Raw genomic sequence first — 23,918 nt, forward strand, 5'->3', positions numbered from 1 at the left:
GCCAAAGGTCCGAGGTTCAAATCCCACTCTACCACAACGCGCTTTCCATTTTTCCAGCACAAGTTATTTACGACTTTTAGGAAATGGTCTGAAAATTATTATTAATTATCAACCCAAGTATTTATCTTTTTCAATAAAAAAAAATAATTAGAAAATATATCAAGTCTTGTATCGTATGTCGACTAGTGTGACATCACAGCCACACAAGAGTTAAACATTTGAACGCGCTTTACCTACCAAAAAAATTTAACAACATTTTTAGGCCTTTACTAATTATTTCATTTTTATCAGTGTTAAAATAAAGACTTTTTTTAGTTAACCCATTTCTTTTGCTAAGGTCCCCTTTGGGGTGCGGGTCCATAGGCTACAGCCATGGTTACGAACGATTTACTCCATTACGAGTACACAAGATTATTCGTGATATTTATTTTTCTCAGAACAAAAATTGTGTTATGTCATAATAACGTATTTTCTTCCGCGAGTAACGACGTAATACTTTTCATATATATTTTAATACGTCTCTGTTACCTTATTTTATTAAAAAATAAATTAAGTTTGTAGCAGTTGTTTGTTTGTACCTATATTCAAACCTTTGAGATATAAAACATCTTTGAGGAAGGAATATTGTATTCTAGGCAATTACAGAGATTACGACTTTGTCATTAACATTGTTTATGTGATTGTGTCTTCTCAGAGGTTCTGGCCGTTGAAATATCTGTCAATATAGTATTAATGTAAAATAATAAATGGTACAATTTATTATACATTTAAAAGTATATATCGAGCCATAATTGGCAGAACAGCGTAAGCGACAAAAAGTGAATTGTGCGGAAGGTTTTTTTTAAATTTTGTTCCATTTATATATTTTTTAATTTTTGTTCTTATTTTCTCGTTTCTTTTCTTAAAAAAAAAAAGAGTAGTAACTTATGTTTAACTCAATTCGATTTCTTTAATTCAATCTTTATTCTTATATTTCACTAAACTTAATCTTTATTATTACTGAAAATGATTTTAGACACTCATTCATAAAAAAGAAAATAAATATATAAATTGAAAAATGTCAAATATATTTATAAATGTACGACTAGATATGTTTATTTTTTTTAGTTTTTAAAATTAAAATTTTTACATATTTAAAAATTTTTTTTTGATTTTTAAATTTTTAAAAGGTTTATTATTTTGTTTCTTTTTAAATTTTATTTTTAAAAACGGTTGAGAACCCCTGAGCTCTTATCAGGAAACAGTTAGTATTATTCCTAGGGCGTTCAATATACATTGCAACAATACCAACAAATCAATGAGATATGATTTTTGCTATTTCGAATATCCCGCGTTATCTTTATTTTTATTATTTTTCTACCTAAGCTGTGCTAAAACAACTGTGTAATATGTATAGAAGTATAGATAAATTGTTATTATATTATTTCTTAATTTTGCAATAGAACACTGTATGTTAATTGTATTTATGATTATGTTTATAAAAGGCATTTGTGCCGTGTATACACTAATAAATAAATAAATGAATAATAATTTATGAAAGATGGTGGAGTTTTAAAATTAAGGATATTTTTTTATTTTTTTTTGCAATGAGGAATATCAGTTTTTTTATTATTTGTTAATAAACGATTAAACTAAGCCAATTTTTTATTTAAATTATTTTTATATATCGTATTATCAGCGTTATGATTTTTTAAAGTTTTGTATTTCCGAAATAACTCCTTATGTGACGTCAGAGGTTTTTCTCTGTCAGTTCTTTCGATTGGTTCGTTTACGGTAAGCAAATCGGAAATCCTTCACAGGTCTCATATTATTGGTTGGTGCATTATGAACTAGTGACGTCGTTCAGAGTAGTGCGTGTTTATTAGAATATTTTTTTCGTACATTTTCAAGAAACTTTGTCGTACCTTTTAATGCTCCAACTTTTTCCGGACGCAAGAAAACATTTTTTGTGTCCGATTTCCCACAGGGCTGAAGTTCCTCATTGTATAAAAGGTCTTTACAAACATCCTGTGATTGAATTTTATTTTCTTTTGACAAGTCCGGATATCAAGAGGTACTTGGTTATAGAAAAGTATGTAGTTTGAGGCGAAATAATTACTACCCTAAGTAAGACTTTGGGACCTCCCTGGGGGTCGCGATACACAGGTCAAAAAACCCCGCTCTGGTGAATCAGAATGGACATAATATAGGAAACGAGGCCAACAGACTGGAGGAATACATTCTAATAGTCATGTGTGGAATTGCAGGCCGGGAAGTGAAGAAACCCTAGTGGCCCGCCAAGCCGAACAAGTGGCGAGATACGCCTTCATCAGTGATGCTCTCCTGGATCTGATGGCCCTCAGAATAACCACCACTGCGACAGGGAACGTATGGAGGTATGAAATTATTTTTGTTCAGTATATTTATTGTTTTGTTTAAGCTCATAAGTTTTTATTTATCCGGCAACTCAGCTAGGAAAGACGAACATTATTATTATTCAATTCAATTCATTTATTAAAATATAACATATACATTACAAACCTTAATTTAATACGTACATATTATAAAAAAGAAAAAAAATACATGAAAGAGATTCATGTCAAGGTAGTAGAAGAATCCTACTCCGGAAAACCCCTTCGGATACATGGAACAGATCAATATCCAGAGCGATGTTGTTCAGCATAGCGGTAGCTCTTCCAACAGGCATAACATCGGCAGGTTGGTCCTGTATATCGGAATATGAAACAATCTATGCTGACGCTGTCTTAGGTAATTATCAGGAACATACAAACCAATGCTCATCATAATTTCAGGATTATCGACAATACCGCGCAACAACTGATAAAATTGTGTAGTCAAATACACATTCCTTCTAGTCTCTAAACTGTTGTAGCCAAGCATACCCTGGAGAAACTCGGTCGGATAGAGCCAAGGATAATACCAGCACTCTCTCATGTAGAGATATCTCAGAAACTTCTTTTGGATTTTCTCTATGATAAGAGAGTACTTCAGTTCATGTGGCCCCCAAATCATCGAGCCACTCTCGAGTCTACTTCGCACCAAGGAGTTGTAAAGAGTTCTCAGTACGCGGGTATTTTCAAAAACCCTGGCAGTACGCAGAACGAATCCCAACATCTTCAATGCACTGATTGTCTCTATGTGTTCATGAAATGTCAGAGTACTCGCAAATCTATCGCCCAGATCCTTAACATTTGATGTTCGTATCAGATTATGGTCATTCATTTTGTAGCAAAAAAATAGAGTTTTTTGGGCCCTAGTGAAATACGTGACCGAACACTTGGAAACATTAAACCTAAGTTTGTTACGCCTTCCTCTTTCACATATATTAGATATATCCGCTTGGAGAAGACAAAAATCATCCAAAGTCACCTTAAAGAAAAATTTTAAATCATCCGCAAAATAACAGAAAACGCGAGTTCAAAATTACATTTTTAATATTATTAATGAAAATAGAGAACAACAATGGACCCAGGTAAGAGCCTTGCGGGACGCCCGAGAAAGTATAGAAACTCTTTGACGCAAAAAGACCACACGAGACGTATTGGTTTCCATTTTGGAGGTAGCTCGCCATTAATTTTAATATACCATCCGAGAAACCGATCTCATACAGCTTTTTTAATAAGACATCATGGTCGACAGTATCAAAGGCCTTGGCGAAGTCATTATATGAACAGTCTACTTGATGTCCTGCGTCTAGAGCTTCCGTGTCGTAGTTTGAGAATATCATTAGATTGGTCTCAACCGAGCGGTCTTTCCTGAACTCATGTTGTTCATCAATAACACAGGCCAACACACATTTTGGTGCCTGCGATTTTTTAACTGTTCCTGAGTAATTTTTGGATGCAGAATGTAAAAAAGTTCTCAGATTTTGTCTATCAGATCTAGTTTTTGAGATTTAAAAAAAAATTGTGTATATAATTTACGTTATAACTGTTATAATATATAATATTACTATTGACAGTTAAAAAAAACAAAGACACATGGATTTAAGTATTTATTGCAAAAACTTAATTTACATAATTACATTAGTCACTAATCACATAAAAATTTTCTTTTATACGATTTTCTAGAGTGGAGTTTACTAGGGCAGTCTCGCTGAAGGCTCCAGCAGTAGTCCGCCATCATGTGGCTATCCCATCGTCCTTGATAACGATCTTCCATAGTTTTAATATCCTGGTGGAATCTTTCCCCCTGTTCTTCACTACAATCACCTAAGTTTTCTGGAAAACGATCTAGGTGGCTGTTGAGGCAGTGAACTTTTATACTCATGTTATAGCCGAGAATATTAAAATTTGAAAGCATAGTTTCCACTAATTCTACGTAATTCTCTGCTTTATGATTGCCAAGAAAATTTTGTACTACTTGAACAAATGAACTCCAAGCGTTAGATTCAGTCTCGTTCATTGATGTGGTGAATTGTGGATCTTTAACAAGTTGCCTTATTTGAGGACCATCAAATATACCAGCATTTAGTTTTTCCGTGCTAATGCCAGGAAATTTACGTGACAAATACCCAAAACAATTTCCATCTCGATTTAAGGCCTTCACAAATTGCTTCATTAGGCCTAGCTTGATATGCAAGGGCGGAAGTAAGATTTTTTCTCTTGAAACCAAAGGTTCGTTGATCACGTTTTGTATTCCTTGAATCATGACATCTCTTGAAGGCCAATTTTTGTTAACCCAGTGCTCATTTTTAGCTCTGCTGTCCCAAAGGCACAAAAAACAAGGATATTTTGTATAACCACTCTGCTGTCCAAGGAGGAAGTTAATCATTTTTAAATCAACACAAATTGACCACTGATGTTCTTCGTATTTAATTTTTCTCAAAACTAATGCTATTGTTTCATATTCTTCCTTCATGGTAGTAGAATGACCAATAGGAATTGAGCCATATTTGTTACCGTTATGTAAAAGAACACATTTTAAACTACGTTTTGAACTGTCAATAAAAAGGCGCCAATCATCTGGAGTGTATTCAGGCAAACCCATTTTTTCTAAGAGCCCTTTTATATTGTTACAGAATACCAAGTCATTTTCCTGAGTGAAAAAAGGCAGCAGATCCTTATCTCTTTTACGATAAAATGTAATATTAGTACCTCGACAAAGTAGATTTTTTTCTTTTAATCTGGATGTAAGTAATTCAGCGGATTCCTTTGAGAGATTCAGGTCTCTTATAAGATCGTTTAGTTCTTCTTGATTGAAACACTGCGGAGTTGCTAAATCTGCTTCAAAATCGCTGTCGTTTTCTGATTGAATTCTTTTAACTTCGTCAGACGTTGATGTTTCTGTATCATCTTCTGTCAGTTCGGGTAGACTGCTAAATGATGGAACGGGTATTTCTTCCGAATGCACTACAGGCCTTCTTGCAGAATCTAGATCAGGATATGTCCATTTGTGTCTATTGTTTCTATTTATGCCTTTAATATTAACGAGACAAAAATAGCAGTCGTCATGATGGTTCCACGGTTCTCTCCAAACCATTGGTACACCAAACTTTATGCACTTCCTCTTTCCAGTTGTCCACTGTCGCAAATGTTCAACACATGTTTTACATATGAAATGTGGGGCCCAAGATTTATCTTGATCTCCTAAATGAACGCCAAAATAGGCAAGATAAGCTCTTTTCACAAAGTCAGAAACCGTTTTTCTGCTCTCTTTCAAAGTGTATTCACCACACACATAACAAAAAACATCGGGATAATTTACACAGGTACGTCTGCTTGTGGATGCCATTGTTTCAGTTTAGTGTCTTGATACTACAAAACGACCAAAATTTACACAAAATGATAGCACAACTTTACTTGGGAAAACTCAGTAATATACTGAATCAAGTACAGCCAAGCAGGTATAGAAGGATCGGGTCATAGGCAATTACAGGTATAAAAGTAATTAAGAGCATTGTATTGAGTAGTTCCTAGTATAGGAACATTGGGTCAGGGATAATTCCAGGTATCCATTTGGCTAATTAGATTCTGGGAAATTTCTATTTTGACGATTAAGTACATATTTATCTCTTTATTTGTTGTCCTTTATCAGAAAAAACTATATCATTTAACCTGTAACGTGTATCTCAAAAACTAGAGCTGATAGAAAAAATCTGGTGGCATTTTTGGAATCAGCACATTAAAAACATCTAAAATCAGATGTTAGATTTCTGGCACCAAATTTTTTTTTTCATTTTGTTGGCCTGTGTAATAAATGGTTCTACTAAGCCATCCTGAACTCGAGGCTTGTACCGTGCGTTACTTGTCAATATTATAGTTCTGAACGATTATCTTCTTTTGAATCGGGTTGTGTTCCCGTGACTAGTGTTGCGGACTCACGAATCAGAGGTCCGAGGTTCGAACCCCACTTTACCACAACTTGATTTCCATTTTATAATAGTGAGTTATTTACAACTCGTTGAAAATGGCCAACAAAATTGAAATATTTGGGTAAATTATAAGAACGCTAATTTTTATTTAAATTTTTATTTTATTTGTTTATTGATTGATGAACGCGGTATTAGCATGTCTTCTTCTTCAACAATGTTTTGAGTTTAATTAAATATCTGTAGACAGGCTGAATTTCTTCCCTAAGGAGTTATTTCGATCTTAATTTGTTGCAAAAGAGAGAGAAAACATATTGAAACCAGCCAATGACCTCCAAATGAAACCAAATCCCTTTCGAAAATGTTTTCCCTATCTGTTGCGACAAATTTACATCTAAATAACTCCCTAGGGAGGAAATTTTGCCTGTCTACAGACATTTAGAGATACTTAAAACATTGTTAATTACAACTGGGAAATCGGTTTCAGGCGTTGCCTAGTAAGTGAATTGGTTCAACTGGATGAATCTCACCCACATGATAGAGGGTTCAGCTCTTTTACTTCACAAAAAAGACAACAGATGGAAGAGTTGAGGAAATTAGAATGTTCAAACATAGGCAGAATGGTGAATGTTACACAGTGTGTAAAGTGGCCACTTAAACCAGCCAATGGCAGGTCATAAGCCCTGTAAATGCCTAGAATCCCATATTTTCTTCTCAAAAATGTTTTCCCGCTCTGTTGCAACAAATTTAAACATTGTTGATTGAACTAAATGGTAAAAGTATAAAACTGAAAAATTGTTTTAAGGCGTTGCCTAGTAGGCGAATTAGTTCATTTGGATGAATCTCACCCGCATGATAAAGGTCTCGGCTCTTTTACTTTACAAAAGTCAACAGATAGAAGAGTTGAGGAAATGTGGATACCACTCAAACCAGCCAACGACAGGTCATGAGCCCTGTAAATGCCTAGACTTCCATATTCTCTTCTCAAAAATATTTTCCCTCTCGGTTACAATAAATTACATCTTCTTTTTCTTCAGTTTTGTTCTCTCCACTGCTGGACAAAGGCCTAAGCGTTCTAAGCGTTTCCACTCCTTCCTGTCCCCCGCTTTTTTCATTCATGTTCCACCAGCTATCGAGGCAATGTCATCTTTTTTGTGGCCTTCCCAAACCTCTTTTGTTTGCAATGGCCTCAGCTTTATTATTGTGGGTGTTCACTTGTCATACTGTAACTTCTTTAGTATCAAGAAAATTTCTAAAGGTCTTGGTATGTATAAATACTATTGAAATTGATTGCTAACCATACTCCAGGTCGTGAAATATTATATTATCTGTAGAGAAACACTTCATCTGCAAAAAATATATAGTGTAAATATACATAGCAATATAATACGTTCGTTTTATTTGCCGTGGTCCACTCATTTCGTTTATGTTAACAATAAATATACTCGTACATCCCTTAATATTGATCCTCGAGGAAAGCTTATAATATTTTTTCATTTGATGTATTATAAGTCTAAAACATTAATATACCAAATGTATTCATTTTCAATTGAAATCAGTTTTTTTATTATTACAATCAATTACTGCAAAAACCTAATTGATTGTTTTAGCATTTACTTTCTAGAAAAACATTTTAAATTTATTTAAAATAAAATACTTTGTAATTTTTTACCACATATGAGTTTAATAACAGTACTAGCTTCCGGTGTTCTGAATTACCCATCATCAGGTGTAAATATACATCAGGTGTAAATATACACTGATGATGGGTAAACTGACACCTGATGATCGGTAATTCAGAATACTTGAAACTAGTAGTGTTATTTTTAATTTTTTTAACATATTTATTACAGCAATATAAAAGTAATTATTTATACAACAAATAAATTCAGTAGTAAAAGTAAACATACATATTTTATGTTATTATATTAAACTCGTATGTGTTAAAAAACTTAAAATTGTTTTATTTGAAATAAATTTCTATAAGATTCGAAACACAGAAATTACATTTATTTATTTATTTTATAGAAACATACAGTGAACAATGATTAAATTACAAATTAAAGATAAGATTCAGATATTGTGCGTCTATTTTCAAGTGTAAAAATCTATTTTATTTTGTTGATGTAGGTGCAAAGCGCTTTATTGTTTTTATTTAACATTTTCAATCCATTCAAGGTATTTGTTTACTTGACCGTGCTTTTTACTGTATTATTTGTTTTACATGTCAAAGTCAACGTGATATGACGTGACGATACTTGTTCCCTCCGCTGGTCATTCCCTTTCGTCGACTTTTAGCTTGAATTTGTATGGAGTGTCATCTCTTTATATTAGAACCATCTATATTGATTTTTATTGATGTATACTCGACGTGTTATTCGAATAAATAGTTTACGAAAAATGCTTTTATGATAACTAAGCAAAGTAAGACAGTAGGCGCTGCTGATGCCGAAATGGAGAGCACGCCCCAGTATAATAATAATAATAATGTTTGGATAATATATATAGCGCCATTTTCGCGAAAATCACCTCAAGGGCGCTGTACAATAAATAAATATCCCAGCACGTCTTGCAGCTACAGAGCACATTGACAATAAGAAATCTAGCCCCTATTTACATTACTATTTTAAAATTTTTTATTTGACAATGAAGTTAAGAGTTAAAGTGATATTTAAAAAAACAAAATACGAGTAAAAAGCAAATTTATAAAATTAGAAGTTAGATAACAACAAGTCTCGCAGCTACTGAGCGCATGGACGGTTGAAATTCTAGACCCCATTTACTAAATTTAGATATTTGATAGTTGATAACATTTACATAATATGATAGTTAACTTCACAAAAAGACTTGCAGCTACAAAACGCATCGACGAACGGAATTTCAACAACATAAGAATGATTTTAAAAAGTTAATAAAAAATAAATAAAAAACACAATAATAATACATTGAGCAGAGAACTAGTAAGCATGCATCTCAGGTAAGGGTGTTAACACAATTAAAGCTAAGGTTAGGTTAGGGATAAGGAAATTATGACGTATCAGGAGTCTGTTGCATGTTAGAAAGTTCGGCCCCACAGGCTTCATTTTATCAGCCATCCGGGCCTTATTTATTTACGCCCCGAGTCTCAATTTATTGGTCCTGCAGGCTTCAGGAGATAAGGATCACGGGCGCACAAAATTATAGCTCTTTTGAGCGTCACATTTTTGTTGTTGTTCGCAGTAATTGGTTGCTCCGAAAAAGTGTTTGTCCTTCAAAGTAATGCTACCAGAACCACACAAAATATTATTCAGACTTGTTTTGTATACTGAAATGTTTACAGCTTCACCACTACCTCGCAATTCACCGTGTTTGTTAAATATCAGCTTTCTTTATGTTTTAAATAATATACAAATTGTCGGACATTTTAATAGTTTTTTCCGGTTTTTATCTGCTTCGACTTTATTACTTAGTTATGGGGTCTGGACTCAACGTGCAGCGACAGATATCGCCTTGTTAGGGGGCATCTTTAAATCTTCACACTGCGGCAGAGGAGGATCAATCAGCACCTCTCCACGATCGCAGCTCGTGTCATTTCCCTCCAGAAAACCTCATCTCAGTCGATAATGTTTGCACCAGTTCGACTTTAGTGGCAATATCAGATTACAAGTTCGCTAATGTCGGTTCTTTGAAGAGAGCTGTGCGCGAGCCGAGAGCTACTCCGCGCCGTGGAGCACGCCTCGGCTGGAGCTACCCTCGGCATATTCTACTACGTGCACGGGGCGCTGGACAAGAAGAGCTACGCCCGCTTCGTGCGCCATGACGCCCTCGCCACCGATCACCTGTCTGCCGCGCAGCAGCTGGCGCCGAGCGCTAGACATTTCCTGGAACGGGACTATTGTTCCGAGTGCACAAAAAGGTACGCTAGTCATTTTTTTAAATGCGTTTTGTCAGTATTTGGTTTTCTAACGAGAAAGTTTGGAACTGTGGAAAATTGGATATATATTTTTTTAATTTTTCTTACACTCTGTAAAAATTAAGACTTTAAATTTTTGCGTCGCAATTTCTTAAAAATGTATTTTTTGAGTTATTTCACAACGTTACAAGTTCATATGATACCGTGTTTACAATAACCAATCAATTAAAGCATTTTTATGTTGTTGTGCCAACCCGCAACAGATTTTCTTTTTCCAGAGTAACCAAGTTTTTCGACGATTACCGCATTTTAGCTTGTACAAATAATTTGTTTTGAGAATTGCACCGAGTTGAACTTTTAAATGTCAGAAAAACTCACCGATTTCAAGTCGTGAACGCTCGGGTGGTGTAATTCCGAAGTTTCGGTTGGGACATCAAAATTAAAAAACTTTAAAAAATCATAGCGATGATAATACGAAATATAAAATTGTTTTTTTTGGCTCGGTTTGAAAGTCTTTAAAAAAATTATAACACCAGTATGTTCATTATATAACAAGCATTTTAGTATGATACGAAATTTAAATGAATTATAACAATTAGTTTTATTCCACTTTTATTTATAATTTTCACTTAATTTTTTGTATTGAAATTGATATCTGACAAAGATATCAACTATTTGTCGCCCAAAAAGGACAAAGAAAACTATCATTCTTACGTCTGTCATGTCATACTTACAGTTAAAAGATAAATAAGGACTGTGACAGAAGTTTCAGCCACATTGTGCAGAAAATTGAGAAGAAAAGACTTGATAGAAACCAAAATAGTCTCGAAAAGTCATGCTGAAATTCAATAGCATATTTTTTTTCACGCTAATTGAAATACTGACATAATAATTAAATTAAAATATCAAAAATAATATGTTTATGGATGTAACATTTGAAAAATTTTCCTAGTAATAAATAAATGTTACTTATTTAATTTTAAGTGATTTTTAAGACCCACATTTTTATACTTTTTTGAGCCTTGCTATAACACCTTAACAAACAAAAAAACGTAAATTTCAAAGTCAATCCGAAGGCATAAGATTATCCAATTCTAATCATTTTTTTTATGTGAGCTAAAAACATCATTTGATACCCTTTTCCCAAAGTGCCGGATAAAAATCAAACATTCTTTTCTCCATACAACTGTTGCCCTGCCTCATCGCAATCATCATACTTCATGTAACATAGTATGATCTAAATACCATGGATCTGGAAAGGGAAATGATGATGATTTATAGATTTTCATTGTTTACAGGCTTAGTGAAATTTATAAAAATGTACCACGCCCAGGAAATACAACTGCTGCAGAAGTATTTATGGAATCAATGTCTTGGTACATTGATACTATCCGCTTGTACCAGCGTCACCTGACTTCTACCATTGAGTAAGATTAATATAATTCCATACTTTTTTAATATCCAATCAACAATGTATCTTGGGGCAATTACTACAACGAGGTTACTTCAAAATCATGTTTGAGTTAACCACTAAGGATACATTTTTATCCTTCTCCATTAATGCTACCGATAGAAAAGTCTTGCATTAAAATCATTATTTTCTCCTTTCAGTGCCTTGTCAGGTCCCCCCGACGTTGGCGATCACTGAAGCAGTACATTAATGATTACTAAAGCACCTAAATTACTGATGACAAAAAAATTCTGACATGCGCGGATATCAGCAATATCGATAAAATCGCTGACAGGAGATGATATAAGGAAGTAGTAAACGAAATCAAAATACCTCTTAGCAGTACAATGAACACTGGACTATAATAATATATAAGTAGCAACACCTTTAGTTACACGTCGAGATACCACAGTAAATCAGCTACAACGCGTAGTTCAATTACTGAGTTCATACAAGGTAGTTACAATATGTAGTTCGGATAGCCACGGTAAGTTCCAACATGTAGTCCAGTTCAGTGCTCAGTGATTCAACGTTAAACGTCTACGGAGTTTCTCTTTCTGTTGCTCTATTTATTCCTCAAGTAATAAATATACTTTAACCCTCAACGTCGTTCCCTTCACTCAACCTCAAACTGATTAAGCATCAATCCTAAAGATATACTTACTATAGTGATTCTTAAGTAAAGATGACCAGAGTGGTTTTCCGTTGCCCTTTCTGGTGGACTTTTTCGTCGAAGTTACCGTCCCTCAGCTGGTTTGTTCTGGTTTGGAAGCGCCAGAACCTTGCCTTTCATTTTTTCATAATCTGCTGTGATCAAACCGTTATGATTGTAATCCCATTGCCCAGGGTGCACGACGTGGACGCTATCGAGTTGGACATGTAATCATGGTATAGCATGGCATCATCATAATATTATATGAATGCATCGTGGCTTATTTGTTTGTAGCATTCATGGAGGATGATTCAAATATATTTTTTTATGGTTAGTTAAAAAATCATGATTTTGAAGTAACCTGGTTGTAGTAATTACCCCACAATATTACAACCAAGATGGAGAACATTTTAGAGAGCAAAATGTAGATGTCTAGGAATTTATAGGGCTTATGATCTGTTATTATCTGGTTAAGTCCATTCTTTTGTCTACAAATATTTGGACAAACTCAAAAATATTCTTGATTAAACCAACTGGTTCGAGAAAAAGTGTCAAAACAGAAATACGTTTTCAGGCTTTTCCCAGTAGCAATATTTCATAGTCTCTAGACTGCCACCTGAAGTGTAAGATTGATCATCTTACTTTCATATACATTACAAATTATGAATACTGCAGCGCGTTATGTACCTTACATTGTACATAATGATAAAAATTATGGTTCATTATACGATTTTAAATTAAAATAGCTTTGCATTATTTGTTTTAAATGATGGTTATTTCAACTAATATTTACTTACATTGGTTAAAATGTTTGACCACAAAGTTAATGCTTTACACATACATAATATGGTTATTTCAATCCAATTAACCTTATTTACTAACAAATAACTTTAAGAACGTTACTGACCATATCATATCCTGTTATTGTATTGACTCATTTCTAGTTGCTTAGCTAGATATAAATAATAATTGATATTATTATTTGTTAAAGTTCAACAGCCTTTTGCTGGTGCGCCTGCGTTCTTCTTCTTTCAAAGGTCTTTGAACTGATTCACCGAAATGAAATGAAAAGCTTGAAACTACTCGGCTGGATTTTTTTCCCCTGGGATTGAGGTGGAATTAGAATAATAATTCAACTTTACTTTTCAGATCGATGGTAGCATCGCAAATGTGGCAGGCAAGGAAAAGCCAAGCTATTGGAGCAACTCTCCTAATACTGGTTTTGGTCATCTGTCCAATTATTATTGGTCTTGTGAGATACGCCACGCAAACTATTCAGGTTTTATACATTGTTTCCTTTTACATTAGTCATTTTAAAAACGGAAGTAGAGATAGAAATATGCATTTCAATTAGTATTTGGGAATTTCGTATTCCTAAAGTTGTAAGCATTTCTATAAAAGATAGTCCCATCAAAAAGTGTTTTAATATTTTATTTATTTTTTGTTTTATTGAAATAAATGGCACTTAGTGCCTTTTACATATAAGTTGCATATACAATAAAATACATACATGTAAGTGGAATAAGTAAAATTTAATATTAAAAACAAATTATTACTAAGCAGTTATTTACAAATTAATGAGTCAAAAAAAGACACAGTTTAAAAAATATGTTACCAATTACAAAAATACCTAAAAAAATAAAATATTTGGTCATATAAATATTTTGAACCTATATACGAATTTAGATTCTATAACACGTCTGGTTATATTTCAAATATATTTATATTGATTCAGTTCATACATAGAGGACAGTAAATATACTAGAAAATATAGGGAATTCACTATTGCAGGTCACACGGGTTGACAAATACTGACTTTACAGATTGAGAAGCGACGGAGTTATTGTTTCTCGACACGGAGGTGATTCATGGGACCAAGATGGCTAAAGCAAAGGAACACGTGGTCTTTAAGGCAGTCAAGCTCTCTGTCAAGTAACCTGATGCCTTACACCGCACTTAGAAGTTGCGAAAGGGCCTAACGGCCAATATTAGTACTTAACCTGTAGGTACTAGGGATAAATTACCATGATCTGTGTTAATCAAGTTATATGTCGTACCAAAGAACCTGGTAAAGTAATTAAGGAATACGACCTTGTAAGCAGTGGCAGATCAGTATACAAATTATCGTACGGGTTGAGAGTCTAGGCGTGCCCTAGTACCAAGAGTTCCAAACACGGTTAGCAGGCTGGTTAGGCTAAGGGAGCCCTGAGTAGGTGTCTTAAGGCAGAAAGTACCCAAACATATAGGTAAGCGGAATGGCAGGAAGACGACCCGGAATACTCTGACTTCTGGAGCTAGGAATCTGCCTTATAAAAGACAACATTAAGGAGGAATACAACTTTATGGGTGAGCGCGAGTGGCTGAAGGAATGTCAGAAGATCATCGCGTTGGAATACGAGAGTATGCAAACCTACTGCGCATGTTAAAGGAGTCGTTAATACGAAACAATGTTGTAAGAGTAGGATAGCAATATGGGAAAAAATATATGAGGATTAAAACGGGTGCCTTAGTGAGAAAATTCAGTGTCTTTTTTTTGTTAATAGACTATTAAACTAAGCCAATTAAAAAAATAAACATATTTGTATATACATCGTATTATCAGCGCTATGATTTTTTGAAGTTTCGTTCTTCTGAAATAACTCCGCGTGTAACGTCAGAGATTGTTCTCTGTTAGTTCTTCCGAATGGTTTGTTTACGGTAATACAACCGGATATCCTTCACAGCTCTTATATCATTGGTTGGTCCACATGAACCCGTGACGTCGATCAAAGTAGTGCGTTTTCATAAAAATACTTATTACTATTTTTTCGTACATTTTCAAGAAACTTTGAAGTACAATTTAATGCTCTAATTTTTACCGCGCGCAAGAAAACATTTTTTGTATCCAATTTCCCGTAGGGCTGAAGTTCCTCATTTTTAATATTTTTATTGATCTCAGTACTTGCGAGGTTTTTGGCGGTCGTGTATAACCTACAGCGTACATTGTTCCTTTTTACAAAAAAATTGGTGAAAATAAATTATAAAATAACGCAAAGAACAATATATTGTCCTTGAGGCGTAATTTTATAAATATTTTTACAATTGCTTTACTCATAAAATCTTAGTCAAATGTGGTAAGGAGTTGCTCAGAACAAAGGAAGGGTGCAATGGAGCTGGAATAAAAACAAACAAAACTTTTATAGCTGAAAATCAATTATTTGAGTTTTTAATAGGTAAAATTGTTTAAATTAGTAGGAAATGAGTCGAACTCGTTATTTTGTGCTCTTCGATATTCTGCGTTCATAGACGATTAGTTTTTCATGTGATTAACATGAAAAACAGCAATCTTCGAAGAATAAAGGATAATAATGACAGCTTTAGTGACTTCGACACATTACATTGTGAATTGTGTTTTATAACAGTTTTCATGTCGATTAGGGACATTGATATCTGTAGTATGTGGGGACATTATAACCGCAATCTTGCGAAACTACCTTCATCTGCTCTTTCTTCGTACAATCCATACCAAAGTAATTTGCCTGAAAGCTTGCTAGACCCCAAAGCAGTTCTTAAAGTCAAACAGTTCATAAAGTAAACTTACCGACGAGGCAATAATGTCTTTTCTGTCTCTCGTCTCTCTGAGATAATCATTATTCCACGGTAACTCTTTTCTTATAATACGTTGTTTACAACATGTAACTTATATTATTTTGAACATTCTATCTATACTTTCATTTGAAGAATTGTTTATATATCAATCCAAAAGGGTTTATTTAATAACTTATCGATTAGTTTAAATAAATTTAAAAAATTTAAAAAAAATAAAAAAATTAGATTTGATCGTCATCCAAGGGTTAATAAGTATTTTGTTGGCAGAAGTTTGCTACAAGCCTCGAGTCCCGAACCCTGGAGCTCCGTTCCGAGAAGCAGAAGAGCGACCGCCTCCTTCGCCAGATGCTCCCAGCAGCCGTCATCCGCGAGCTCCGCCTGCGTAGGACGGTGCCAGCCGAGTCTTTCTCTTGCGTCACGGTCTACTTCAGCGACATCGCTGGCTTCACCCAGCTGGCTGCATCGTCCTCCGCCATGGAGGTGGTCCAAATGCTCAACGCTCTCTACAGGCTGTTCGACTCCAGAATCTTGAAGCATGACGTGTATAAGGTGGAGACGATCGGAGATGCTTACATGGTTGCTTCAGGATTGCCGCAGAGAAACGGTACATTTTTCGTTTTTAATTATGTTTTTTTTTAAAATAAAAAAGTGATTATTTCAAGCCAACCGAAAGCCCTTATGGATTAAGCATTTCAAATTTATATTTAAGATGTACATAAATTCAGTCTAGTTTTTTACAAATTCGAAAATACAACAAAGAATTTTTTTTGCTCTACAAGATGTTGCGTTTGCTGTTACGTTACATGTATTATTTTATTTTATTACAACCCTGCAATCAATAATGAGCATTTTCAACACCTCCTTGTCTTGACGTTCAATCGAGGGAATAAAATTGCCACAAAGCTGCTCTTGATATTTGCACAGTGTACTAATTTGACAGTAACTAATTTGTTGTAATATAATGAAAGATAATACATTATTGACTGATTTTTGGTATTTTTCCTAAGCAGAGATAAAAAGAATCAGATTTTAGTACAAAAAGTTCCTATAGCAAAGACAGCATTGGTATGCAAGTTACGGCAAGGTACATTACAGTTAATCTAAGCGAGGATCTCATGGGAATCTATATAGTTAGATACGATTTTGTGCAAAAAATTTAAAGCAGCCATAACCCTAATTTTAAAGTAAAAATGTGAATGTTATAAAAATGTGTTGTTCCTTAATCCGTACTGCTTGAAATATGGCTTGCATATAACAATAGCAATGCTTCTGTTAATGATAAGTGGGCTGTATAATGTAAAAAGGAATATAATTCACTTCTGTAAAAAGTTGGAGTATTTGAATAAAAGAAAGGAGCACGAAAATGGACCTACCCTTGATGCGATTAGGATGTTTTCAATATTGGCGCGTTGGATGACGCAAGTTCACTTATTATTAGGATGTCCATTTTTTGAATAATTTATAATAACAATTTTCAAGACGCGCGGCTCTTCCAGAATTCTTATGCAATGTGATGTGATGTCAACATTTTGTTTGTTCGGTCCTAAATCCAAATTTTCTATTTTTTTTTTTTTTCATCTTGATGTAAAGTAGGTACCATAAGGATGAGCCAAGGTAGGAGTAGGAGTGGAAAGAAATGTAATTGGTTAGGAATAGTACCAATAAATGCTGTGCAATACTAAACAGCTTTGATCGTGACACATTAGGTAAAGGTTATTGGCATTTTAAAAGTACTACCTGTCTATTAAATAAGAATCCAAAAGAGAACCTAAAAACTTAGCACCCTTAGAACGAGCTCCATGATGTAATGGGTAACACATTTTACTCACACAGGGAAAGTTTTGGGTTCGATTTCCGGTGACAGCTCAAAAATGAAATGTGACTTTTCTCTATCCTGGGTGCCATGCGCTGTAATTCCCCGATGTAATTAAGTCTATTGGTGAGTTGTGGTTAAAAAAACTCTAATTATTAGTATTTTTTCCGAGTTTCATTGAAGGTTTTTGATTTAGTTTTGATTTTTGGTACTTTGTTTTTTATTCTTAAGTAGTAAAAAACGCACTTTTATATAATTATTTCGTATCGATCTTTTCGAGAACTGAACCAAAGATCTGTTTTGCCAAACTTGGTAACCACTACAAGCTAGACATTACTTATAATTGTAAAATAATGTATAATTTATATGTTTTACTCCCATATATACCTACGCATAATTATGTTCAATAACAACATTTTGAGTATGTCCAAATGTTTGTAGACATGGAACTAGATTTCCCTTCCTAGGTAGTTATTATGATTAACATATTAAAACAAAGGTGAAGTACACTTTAGAGAAGGAAATTACCTTTCATTGACTGGTTTCAGTGGTCACTTTACGCACTGAATAACATACACCGTTACGTCTTTGTTTAAACGTCCATATTTTTATTTAATTCGACCATTTGTTTATTTTTATGATTTAATTTTTTTTAACCTTTATTGATGAGTGTGATTCATCGAATTAAAATAAAGGTTTTAAATTCAGTATTTGTTTACAAACGTTTAAACAAACTTAAAATATTGTTGATTAAACCAACTGATCGAGAAAGAAGTATAAAATAATTGAAAAATATTTTCAGGCATTGCCTAGTATGAAAATGAAATGAAAATGAAAAACCCAAAGATCAACAGATGATGGAAAAATTGAAGTATTCTGATGTTCAAATCTTGGCACAATGGTAAATGTTACACAATGTGCAAAGTGGCCACTTAAACCAGCCAACGACATGTCATAAGCCGTGTGAATAATGCTTAGACTTCGATATCGAGGCTATATTGACAGAATGCATTAAGTCAACAGGCTTTATATATTTAGAATATATTTAAATATAAGTGCAAGACATTGATTTCAAATTTAATGCTATGCCTGGAATAAATATTACTATTTCAAAGCTTTAAAAAAATTGGTACGAAGATTTCACGGTCACTGAAATCAATTCGTTTCCTTTTTGGGTGATACCGTGTGTGTTGGATTTGTTCCGACGGACTCAGTTCTTGAAGATGGCTTCTGCAATGGTTGCCAAAACGTTGGAACAAATCTAACACACACGGTATCAAACAAAAAAGAAACAAATTTCTTTAAAAAAAGAAAATTGTGGGAGAAACGATGCGTTCAAAAAATTAAAAAGCTTTGAATGCGATTATCTCGGAACTTGTTTTAATGATTTAATGTAAAGCTTCGATTTTTCCATCTTTAAATGTACCCGCTCCATTAGTGTTAACGAAAAGCGAACTGTGGCGAACAAAAAAAACGAGTTTCATTTAGTTTTGAAAAGGTTGGAAATATTTGAATCGAGGAAAGGAGCTCGGAAATGGACCTACCTTTGCTGCTATGAGGATGTTCTTCCATTTTGGGCCATGGGTACTATGAATTATTGTTATACGAGTATTAAACGATTTATTGTAATAACTCTCACAGCGCCAGCGACGCGCGAAGATTTTAAGAATTCTTATGCAACGTTATGAAATGTCATAATTTTGATAATAATAATAATATTCCAAATCCAAATGTTATAACCTTGATGTTAAGTAGGTGCTGTAAGAATAAGTCAAGAGAAGGAAAGGAAAAAAAGGTAATCAGCCAGGAATAATATTGATAAATGCTGTTTCATACTAAACAATTGGTATGAAATTATTTTACTTCATGATAATTAAAAAGCCTTCGTTTCAGGCGATCGCCACGCGGGGGAGATAGCCGACATGGCGCTGGAGCTCATGGCCGGCTTGGCGGGCTTCCGCATCCCGCACCGGCCCGGGCAGGACATCCGGGCTCGCGCGGGCGTGCACACGGGCCCGTGCGTGGCGGGCGTGGTGGGCACGGCCATGCCGCGCTACTGCCTCTTCGGGGACACCGTCAACACGGCCAGCCGCATGGAGTCCTCGGGGGAAGGTTCGGTGACCAATAGTCTAGCCATTTACAGGGCTTATGGCATATCGGCCTCGTGGTGTAGTGCTCAGCGCGTTTGCCTACCATTCAAAAGGTCTCGGGTTTGATTCCCGGCAAGGTTGACATAAAATATTTATTTGAAAAGGTGTTTTTACTCTGGAATATTTTATAGTCCTTGAGCTGGTACCTAAACCATAATTCTGATCGTCTTACCTTCATGTTATAAAAACAATCGAGATTCAGTGCGATTGGTGTACCAATGCAGTGCCCTTTGCACTATTAAGTGCTGAAAGGTAATAATCAAATAATTACTTGTCACTGGCTGGTTTATGTTACCACTTTACAGAGTGGGTAAAATTCACTATTCTGGATATGTTTGATCATCTTTTCTTACTGAATTCGCAGTTTTGGCGGCCTTCGCGGTGTAGTGGTTAAGACGCTTGACTCACACATGGAAGGTTCCGAGCTCGATTCCCGGTGTGAACACAAAAAATAAATGTGATATTTCTCAAGCCAGGCCGTTTTGTGTTATAATTCATCACTGTAATTAGGCCTCATGGCCTGTTGGGGTGTAAAAAATATATTCAATCATACCCTCCACATACCAGAAAACCGTTTTAAACGCCGAGGATCTCCAGTTTCAGATTCATTGATACTGAAAAAAACGAATAACATTCGAAATTTTCACCTCTCAACTCCCCCTCAACCCTCTCAACTCCCTACCAATTTATTGATATAAATTTAAAAAAATAAAATAAAGTGCATGTTAAGATATGGTGGTGTTCGCATCTCTATAAATCTGCTTATGATTTATGTATTGCTTTGGAAAAACTATATATACTATGGTGATTAAGAATTAATTACCAAAATTAACTAAACTCGCTTATTTATTACTAAAATCGACAGATGGAAGAATCAAAGAAATATGGGTGTACAAACATAGGAAAAATTGTGGATGTTACACAGTGTAAACCAACCAGCCAATTATAGGTCATGAGTCCAGTTTTACCGCTAGACTTATGGAAAGTTTACAAATATTTGAACAAACTTGATGTTACTGAATGTTATTAAATATTTGTATATAGCCATTAAACCAATTTTTCTATGTCTATATAATAGCATTTTTAGAATGTTTTACTACAAAGAAATATTATTAACAAACATGAAGTTTTTATTTTTCTCCCAAAAGAAAAGAAAAAAAGAAAGAAGAACATATTGTAAATCCGTTGTTTTCTTGTTTTGCAGAGATGAAAATTCACATATCAGCAACAACAAAAGAAGCTCTAGATAAACTCGACGCTGGATACATTATGGAACCCCGAGGATATATAAATATCAAGGTGATCATTATCATCATTTTTATAAATATCTCTTACCTTTCATCATCAACGGGCAAAATTGCAAAGTATTTTGATCATTCATTTGGCAAATCGGTATAAACAATATAATCAATGCATAGAGGGTAGTGCGACCGACTGAAGTTCCGGTTTCGCTTTCGGTTTTGCCCAGTTTCCGTTAGTAAAACGAGGTTTGGTAAAAAATTAGCCGAAACTTCGGATTATGCTGTATCACACTGAATTTACGCTTAGCTATACTCGGGTGCACCTTATAGCTCGTGACGATACGAGTTATATGTATAACATGAGAGCGAACCAAACATTTATTTCCTATGGTATAGTGGGCTGGGGAGGTTGCACTGCGTCTATCACGAACCCCCTAATAAACTCAAAAAAATTAGTACTAATAATAAGAGTAATGCTGCGATGTCCCTTCATTTTCTCATCTGAGACATTATTACAATTCATGAAGGTTCTGGACAGAAGGTCATTTCTTTAAAAAGGGTCATTGACACATTTCTGGTCATGCGGCTACAAGAGTAGATCCCAGCAGAATGCTCATACAAGGTTTTCCTATAATTTGAATTATTTAATTCCAAAAACACGTACGAAATTTGCTCAGAGGAATTCCTCTTTTGTGGCCCCAAGAGTGTTTAATGTCCTGGATGAACATATTAAGTTCTCTAAAACGCTGGTTGCTCGAACGAGTTCTGTTTCTTCTTTGCAAAATGGCAGCCTTATTTTATTTCATATCCGTGTGCACCAGGCGCGGTCCGTTCATAGAACGCATGGAACCATTGGTTCCCCTACATTTTGGCAAATAATGTTTATAAAATAGCATATTTAATAAATTAATTATCTTTTGGTATGTGTATTTTTGTACATACACATATCTGGATTTCTCTCGAGGGGGAGTAGGTATATATTTTTTTATTAATATCCCTACAGAGATGAGGTAGAATTTTTTCAAATTCAGGATTATGGATATTCGAGCGTTTACAGGGCTTATTACCTGTCATTGGCTGGGTTAAGTGGCCACTTTACGTTTTACAACATTCCCCATTCCGCTTATTAGCGAATATCGACACAGGTAACATTTTTTTGATTTTTGTATATATGTTATTAACTGAGAAACCATTCACTAGCGTGTTGGAGCGCCATCTATGTATTGATATTGAAGTTAAGTATTTTTTATTAGCATATTACTTTATTTTATGTAGACTCTTCCGAGTTAAATTAAGTACTAGTAATCGCCTGCAGATGATTCTGCAATTTATTTATACTTATATTTTGACCAGATCTTATTACACAACATTATTTTTTGGTATGTGTATTTTTGTACATACACAAATCTGGCGGAATGGGGAATGTTGTAAAACGTAATGTGGCCACTTAACCCAGCCAATGACAGGTCATAAGCCCTGTAAACGCTCGAATATCCATAATCCTGAATTTGAAAAAATTCTACGTCATCTCTGTAGGGATATTATTAAAAAAAAAAAAAAAAATTATCAGTCATAATACCTCACATTAATTAAGATTACTATAAACAAATTATGTAATAATAATTTGATTAATAATCGCGATAAATTGTGAAGAAATTTTACTATCGCCATAAAAAAATATGTTAAAAAGCAACGTCGCCTCTGGCACACCCATTTACCAGCGCTGTCAAGCGCGTACTGATCGGCAAGTACTTGCTACTGGCTGGCTGGGTATCGATTTAAAGAACGATCGCGGTGGAAGCAAATTCGAAATTCCGTTCCAGCGCCGTACTGAACGCGCAGTTCAGGCGCAGGCACAGACTTAAATCCTCACAAGGCAACGGAAGCAATCGAAGCAAAACAATACATTATTTTCTATGTGATGCGAACGCAATACCGCGCCGCGCCGCACAGCACAGAGATGCGATTTTGGTATTTTGGCGCTGGACATAATAATTTGTGGTAGAGTAGGAATACAAAATTAAATCTAGAATTTAATTCAAACATAACATCAATATAATGTTGATTTGTTATAAGAAGAAAAGTTGATAATCTACTACATATATTGATTATTCGGGTTCAAATAATGACCAATTATTTTTCGTTGAAGACATGTTTTTTAACAAAATAATATTTATTTTGGTTTCACTGCATTTTAGACGAATAAAATATAATTTCATAAAATACTTCGCAGTTTTTTATATTTAGTGAAGTTGGTTCATTTGTTATTACAATTTATTACTAGATATGTAAAATTATTGTTTTTATTTCTAATCATATTTTATTTATTTATTTAATCCAATATATATTGCTTCCCTAATCAAAAACCCCACCGCACGCTCCTGGTGTGCACATTGGAAATATTTTTCTTGAAGCTAACTCATTTGACCTATCTACAAAATATTGTAATCGACTTTCATTAATGCTACATAAATTTATCGAGGTTTCGTTCGTAACTTCGACCCCTACAATGATCGTAGACACAATGCTTTGGAGTATCAATGGAGAGCCTTATAAACCATTAATTGTGGATAAGTGAAAAATTATATTAAGATTTTTATGTATAAATGGAATAAATGTATAAATTGTTTCAGGGTAAAGGAGACATGGACACGTATTGGCTTACAGGAAAAGAAGGATACAATATTCCGTCTAATATTGAGGAATTTCCTGATCTCACGCAACCGCCAGAGTTTCTGAGTATTATACTTTAAGTAAAAAAATGAGAAAAATGCATAAATTATGCTCGCTTATGATAAAATAAGTAGGGAATTTCACAATAA

General features: G+C 34.4%; 1 protein-coding gene and 1 long non-coding RNA gene across 2 annotated transcripts in view; both read left to right on the forward strand.

The window, feature by feature from the left end:
- The window catches only part of LOC148277723 (uncharacterized), a 48,828-nt gene extending 46,497 nt beyond the window's left edge, over positions 1-2,331 (forward strand). The window contains exon 3 of the long non-coding RNA XR_015823378.1: positions 2,247-2,331. This is a non-coding gene — a long non-coding RNA (uncharacterized LOC148277723). The remainder of the gene's footprint in view (positions 1-2,246) is intronic.
- A 6,945-nt stretch (positions 2,332-9,276) lies between these two features.
- On the forward strand, positions 9,277-23,849 carry LOC148277724 (retinal guanylyl cyclase 1-like). Its single transcript, XM_088232493.1, has 8 exons — positions 9,277-9,287; positions 9,981-10,205; positions 11,501-11,629; positions 13,454-13,583; positions 16,160-16,496; positions 19,599-19,817; positions 21,060-21,154; positions 23,730-23,849. Exons 1-8 carry the CDS (start codon positions 9,277-9,279, stop codon positions 23,847-23,849), a joined length of 1,266 nt encoding a protein of 421 aa, XP_088088619.1.
- The last annotated feature ends 69 nt before the right edge of the window (positions 23,850-23,918 follow it).

This window comes from Micrasema longulum, unplaced genomic scaffold, assembly GCF_059751315.1.
Source record: "Micrasema longulum isolate JH-2025_06_02 unplaced genomic scaffold, ASM5975131v1 h1tg000988l, whole genome shotgun sequence".
Lineage (NCBI taxonomy): Eukaryota > Metazoa > Arthropoda > Insecta > Trichoptera > Brachycentridae > Micrasema > Micrasema longulum.